General features: G+C 31.1%; 1 protein-coding gene across 1 annotated transcript in view; it reads right to left on the bottom strand.

Annotated features, from left to right (window-relative positions):
• LOC107451266 (mutagen-sensitive 302) overlaps positions 1-1235 on the bottom strand; it is a gene marked incomplete in the record, with an annotated part of 30217 nt that extends 28982 nt beyond the window's left edge. The window contains 1 exon segment of the mRNA XM_071177665.1: positions 848-1235. Coding sequence (XP_071033766.1) covers positions 848-965 — 118 coding nt within the window.
• Between the last annotated feature and the right edge of the window lie 6178 nt (positions 1236-7413).

Raw genomic sequence — 7413 nt, 5'->3', positions numbered from 1 at the left:
GATCAGGGGTCTGTCCAGGCCGAATTTACTACCGTTTAGCGGTACCTTCACAAATTCAATTTTAGGTAAAACGGTAGTTTCACAAATTCAACTTTAGGAAAAACGGTATTTTCACAAAATACTTTTTCTTAAAATTTTATTTTTGTCTCCCTTAAGAAACGATAAATCTATATTTTTACCATGTTTTAGTGTTGACTTTTTAATATAATTTTTAATTTTTCACAAATTATGTCAAAATTTTCACAAAATAGGTACTTTTAAGAAAAACCTAGACAGACCCCTGACTATACTTAACTATCATTTAGTACTTGCAATAGACACTTCAGAAATATCTAATTTCATAAACAATATTGCGCTTAAAAGTAGTAAGACAAATAAGAAAGTTTAAAATTTAATATCAAGGCTGTTGTGTTATCCAGAAAAAACGACTTTTCAACTACTTTCTGGAAGAATTAAAACATTAATGAATGCCAAGACTAATTAACAGTTATTTTAAGTTTTAAAAAAAACTGACATTGAAAGAAGCATTTAGCAATTTATTTACCAAACTATTCAAACAATACATATGCATAAAACAATTTCTTAGAATTTTGTTTAAGGATAAAAGCTTTAACTAATGGCTGTGGAGAAAATATCAAGAAACACTTAAACTATAAACAGAAATAAAAAACAGTATGCACATAACCTATAAATTAACTGCTAAAGAACCTTACTGAATAATTCAGTGCTAAGATATTTCTTACTAGAAAGAACAATACATTTTAAGACACAAATCACTCCAAAGGGTGTCATAAATCATAGAAATAGAACTCAACAACAATGGGACATTACGAGCTTACCACTCTTTCAGAATTTCCATCAGAATGATCAGATTCGTTATCGGATAATTCTATAACTGGTAAATAATCCTCATCATCGGTCTCAAGTTCACCCTCATCATTGGATGATATCATTTCTTCATCCATTAGAAGGTGGTAATAAGCAAATAACCAAGCAATGGTGATTTTTTTTACTAGTACTCAGCATCAATTACAAACCGATAAACATTTAGAGATATTACATGACAGTCTTTTAAAATTCCAAATAGGCTGAATAAATTTATTCAAGATAGAATTTATTCAATAGTCATTAATCAAATATACTTTAAAATATGAAAGTATAAACATTCTTTAAATATAATTAGTGCTTCACGATGTTTGTTTACAATTGTTATGCCGCCACATTTTTCCTAACTAAAAATAGCAAGAATTATTGTTGCCAACAAAATTATATAATATAATTATGAGGTGAATCCGCATATTAAAAAAAAACACGGCAGTAAAAATAATCCGTGAAAAGCTGTTCTCACTGCAGAGAAAACATACCATAATGCAAATAAGAAGCTGATTGGTGAAATACAATAGCATGTAAAATAACTAGCCAATAAGGTTTCGTTCACATCAGTTGCAGCAAAATACAGTGCGCCATCTATGCTTTGTTGATTGATTTTCACTGCATGATTCTCTTGTCACCGTCAAGGGAGACGGAGAATCTGACTAGTAAAATTTATGTTATCTCTTGAAGAACGGACCAATTAGATTCTTATTTTCTCTTGACTACTTGTCCATTGATGGCGATCTTCGGTCAATTGTGAAATCAGTCATCTATGTTACCCTACATTTTCCTTTTTAAACTCCGATTATGATATTTTATTCCCTAATAATTGTTTCAAGGAATAGTGTTTGATGAAAAAATCAATAACTCGGTATAAAAATTTTTTAATTTGTTTAAAGCAGTTTGGAATATAAGTTTTATTTATGAAAAGAATTTGTTAATCCGCAACCTCCCAAATATTCTAAATTTATTTTTTAAGAAAGAAAAGAATATGAATATTTATTAATCAATGAATTTGAACATTAAACAATAGAGATAATATAAATAACAACTAAACTAAATTATTTTTGAGTTTTGGAAATGTTAAGAACGTATAACTGAAGTTTCATAACGTGATAAATAAAACCGAACTATCTGCCATGCGTTCTTTGTTATTTTTAGGGTGAAATGTTTTTCGGGGCATTTTTAACATAAGATACATCTTGCCATGGTTAATTTCATCAACAGTATTCTTTCAGAAACTAATTTATTCTTCAAATTGTTGAAAATCTCTAAATTATTAGCTGAAATGGTATTTTCTTGATAAAATATCATAAATTGTAATGGCTATATTTTAGTTTTAACTTTATTTTCAAGATCTTAAAAACATTTAGCTTTAAAAAATGCCAAGTTATTATTAATAGTATAATCTTCCATCTTTCTGGTCTTTTATTATATTTTACGATCGACAAAGATACCTTTCATTTTTCTTCATTATTACTTTTGTTTAGAAAATTTGAATGTGTTAGAAAGGAAAAAAAATTAAATTGTTTTAGTTGCACTTTCAAAAAACGTGCGTTTTTTCCCCAATTTTTTCTTTTTTAAATGATTAGTTTTTTGTCAAGACAATATTTAACTATTATATTGTAAAAATTAGAAAACACATAGACACATTAATAATTTTTATAGCCTTGGTGAATTAGTTAATAAAAAGAATAGCATTAAAATATTTTTTTTTAAAGTAAGTTTACTTCATAAGAAGTTAAAACCATAAATGAAATGGTTGATGAGTGATTCAGTTAAAAGTTATGACTAGATGAGAAGTAAAAGATCTAGAAATAACTGAACATTGAAGTAAAAGACGTCAGAATAATATTTGCTTCTATGTCGTAATATTAAAAAAATACTTAGATGAAAATTTGAAATGTAAAACACATAGTTCAGCTTCCATAAAAAAGAACAGACATCAGCATGCTAGTTTTAATGCTATATTGTCAAGTGTCATGAGTAAAAAATTACATCACAACTTGGCAAGGATTTGTAGAGTTTTTTTTTTACCAGTTCTTATCTTCCATGGTTATTGTTATGGAAACCATTGGAAAGATTTTAAATTAAAATGTAAAAATACGAAATTGGTTGGTTTCGAAAGTGTTCTTGGAGATCCAAGTAGGTTTCTCATTGTTTTACCGATATAATGAAATGAGAATGTCACTGGTTTTCTAATATAATAAATAGAGGGAAACTCTGGTTTAATACGCAAGAAAGAGTGAATCAAGAAACATTATCATGTGGATGACTATACCTAAATACAATGCAATTAAGGGATAAAATTAATGAGTTATGGGAAAAAAGAATATGCTTAAAAATAGTACTCGCTAAAAAAAATAATAATAAATAAATAAAAAACAGAGCGACAAAGTGTTTGACTGCACTTTAGGAGTAAATTATGTCAGAAACTTTTTTTTTTTTTGTATACACTCTGCAGGCAGCGTTTTTCTAACAAGCATACGTAATGAGTATTGATGACGTAGTTTATGTTTGAGTCTGTTTTGTTTTCTTTACTAACGTCTGGTGACTCTAGAGAATAGATTCCTATTTTCGAGCACTCGACTTCTTTCACTCATACTTTTTGGTCCATTATCGAGTGCAAATCTCGATCAAGTAGTTTTCATGTTTGTTGCTGCTTTAAAAATCCGAAAAACTTAAAAATTCATTTTATATTTTCATCTGATCAACGATAAATTTTCATGTTTGCTACGAAATAAGGCCCAAAATTGAAAGATGTATGACGGCATAATTAATATGGCTAAAATATTTCATTTATTGCCCTTTCCAGTGGCCCTAAGATATTGCAGTGAGAAAAATACTTTTTTCGAACCGCATCACCATAAACTATCGGGTCACAATCACAATCAATTATGCAGTCTGAATTTCTTACTCGAGACCTTTTTTTTCTTCTTATTTAAGTGAGCGTAACCAGTACCCCATTGCTTTTCACCGAGACTAGTATTTGTTCGAGTATATTTCAGGAAAACGAAGTATCAAAGATAGAATTTTTTGGGAGATTGAGCAGTCGTTGTTGCTGTTGTTAATTTACGTCGCACTAGAGCTGCACAATGGGTTATTGGCGACGGTCTGGGAAACATCCCGGAGGACGATCCGAAGACATGCCATCACAATTTTGATCCTCTGCGGAGGGGATGGCACCCCCGCTTCGGTAGCCCGACGACCTGCGCGCGAAGTCGTGCACTTTACAGTAGCACAGTTGAGATTGAGCAGTCATTTTATAAAGTTTTTAAACAGAACACATCTCGTTAGATATCTTTTCATTATTTTCCATTTTATTTCTATTTCAGAGTTCACCTTATCTCCAACAAAGATGTTTTCAGCGAAACAGCATCCAGCAAAGATCTTTTAGGTTAATCTGCATCATCTAAACTTCTTATGAAGTAAACTTACTTTTAAAAAAAAATAACATTTTAATGCTAATCTTTTTATTAACTAATTCACTAAGGCTATAAAAATTATTAAAATTTATAAAGTTATAATAAGTTATTAAACTAAATTGACTCTCAAATCAATCAATATTATTTCAGAATTCAGATAACTGGAAAGTTCGTTTAACGGTAACTACCGGTAAAAATTTCTAATTTGTAAAGCATTTTTATAAAATTACAAAGCCTAGCAACTCTTGCTGTAGTAACCTGTTTAGGAATATTCTAACTCCCAATGCACTTAACACATCTGCCAGCCAGACGACATCGGAAACCATATCACTCGAATTCAAAATAAAATTACTACTGCTTTTAGCAAGGCAACCATCAGCATAAAATAAACGACCAATTTTAAGCTCCTAATGAAAAAAATTAAAATCTAATTAGACTACGGAATTAGTGTCACAAGTGGCAAGGTTGAACTTGATCATAACCGTTGGTGTATAGGATAAAACATTTCCACCTGTGAACTAGATCAACCAGACTGTACATCTCAACTGGAAATTTTTATTTCTCTCCAGTAGGGGGCGTTAGTTTCCTTGTAATTTCAACTTTATGTATCAAATTATATTTATAATGCACGAAACTTTCTAATTTTCTTTTTGTTGATAAGTGATAGCAACAAATACTGAAACAATTTCATTTAAAATACATAAACAACTCTTTTCTAGAATTTAATACAATAATTAATTGAAAAAGATTAGATGTTTTTTTAGAAAAATGGTTTATTTTAAATAATTAAAAAAAATTAGTTCTTAATCCATCAGAAAGTAAAATCGTTAATGTTATATTTATTTTAATTTTAACATCTTTCATTTTTACTTTAGCATTAATTTTAGAAATTCTCAGTTTTATAATGAATCCTATTTAATGTTTAATAACTTAAAAATCAAGATTTTAAATTTTACAAGTTTCCTTTTATTTTCGAAAAAGCGAAACTGTAACCAAATCTCACGACTGCTGTTGTCAACCTTCCAGACGCAATCATACTGTCATGACAATACGTTTTGGGATATTGTTATAGCCTGCCCAGTAACAGTTAAGTTACGGATCTAGTTCAGTCGTGGAAGTGGTATCAGAAAATTTCATATTCGGAATTTAAAGATGAAATGAACAAACTTGATGCACTGACGCATCGAAGTTGCCTCCGCTTTAAAAAGCAGCAATGAAATGAAAAAGTGGAATCACTTTGCAATATTAACTCTTCCACATGGAAGATGATGAAGGATTTTCGCAACACTCCAAAGGTAAATTCAAGGATCTAACAGTTTCGCCTTCACAACCAAACATAAAATAGAAATCTTTGCTAACTAACGCGCTGACATTGACCCACAACATCATGCCTTTGTCACCGATGAAGTTTACTCATTCCTCAAAAGCCAATCCTTCTCACAAGCAATTGGTGAAAAAAAACACTATTGACGAGATTAACAGTTCTATTCAAAAACTCAAAATCAGAAGAGCTCCCGGTGGTGATGGAATCATCTACAAGATGCGGAAACTTCTACCAAACTACGTCAACAAAATTATACAAATTAACAATTCAACTGATGCTTCTCAATGAACTTCTCCTCTGCTTAAAAAAATTAAAAATCATCCTTTTTCTTACAAGGAACAAAAACTCAAATCTACTCGAGTGCTATCGTCCGATTAGCCTCCTCTGCACACTAGGAAAAATTTACGAGAGGATTGTATACACAAGAATCAAACCTTATCTAATCACTCTACGTGATGAGCAGTTTGGTTTCAAGAAAAAGCTTGATACAACAAAACATTGATTTTATAACCGTCGTTGAATAGCTGACCCCATTTTCTTGGGTTTTACGATTACTAATGTTCAACTCCGTAGCCTTGTAGTTTCGAGCCCAAAATAGACGACATGCGAACTCCTAGATCTAGTATTGGAAGTAATTTGTCTTCGTGGAGGACTTTTTGATGAAACTAACCCGCATTTGCATTACATGGAGAGGAAAACCAACTACTATGTATTGTAGACTATGAAGAAAGAGTCCTTGCGAATAAACAACATCTACCTTCTTAATGATAAACATTGTAAAAGGGTTCGACAGTGTCTGGCACCAATGCATTTTATTTAAACGTATGCAATTTAACTTTTCACCTGAAGTCATTAAACCCATCCACTGTTATCTTACAAAGAGAACCTTCAAGTTTCATTCGACAATGTCAAGTCAAACATTCGTAAAATTATTAACTGGGATACCTTAGGATAACATCCTGGGACCTGTTCTTTATTATATATGATTTCCTAATTAATAGTTTGGGATCATGAAAATACCATGGCTTTTTATTCTGATGATACTGGCATCATGATAAAATCTAGAAATCCTACTAATGCCATCATCAAACTTCAAGATGTGTCCTACAAAATAGAGGATCAGTGTCTCAGATGGATGGTCTGTGTGAAAGCTTGAAAATCCTTTTTTTTCCAATGCCCACCTGTGTTAGCATTTTTTCGTCAATTCAGGCGCTTACAGGGCAGATTTATTGGCCTCTCTTTCAGGGGCATCATATTAGGAGGGCCAACGTTGCTTGAAAATCTTAAATTTTAGCTATTCATAAAACCAGAATTCCACTACCTCCTCAAAACCAACCCACGTTCTTCCCTACTCCAGTTACAATTGTAAACAAATCCATCTAGGATTTGTTAAAAAAAAGCTTACTTTATCATGCAAAATATGTTATCGATCAACAAAGCCCAAGCAACAATTTATCAAATTCAGCATTTAATCTACAACTACAAAATGAATCACAATCTTAATATTTATCTGTTTTTAATATTGGCACGGAAGGCTCAGACGCAACCCCTTCTTTCTTCAAACTCCGGAGGATTCCAAATTTTTAATTTTTGGTATCAAGGGACATGCTGGTAAGCAGACCAAAAATAAGTATAGATAAGATTTTTAAACTAAAATGGTCTTTTCCTCTAAAACAACAGTCGGAGATTCAATGCCAGTAAGTGGCAACGTTGAAGAAATAGATGTAGTTTCACGAAGTCAGTATAAAGTCTAAGAATCTTATTTTCCAATTATTTATTTATTTCAGTGAT

This window comes from Parasteatoda tepidariorum, chromosome 2 (assembly GCF_043381705.1).
Source record: "Parasteatoda tepidariorum isolate YZ-2023 chromosome 2, CAS_Ptep_4.0, whole genome shotgun sequence".
NCBI lineage: Eukaryota > Metazoa > Arthropoda > Arachnida > Araneae > Theridiidae > Parasteatoda > Parasteatoda tepidariorum.
This window is presented reverse-complemented; position numbering and strand designations above follow the sequence as displayed.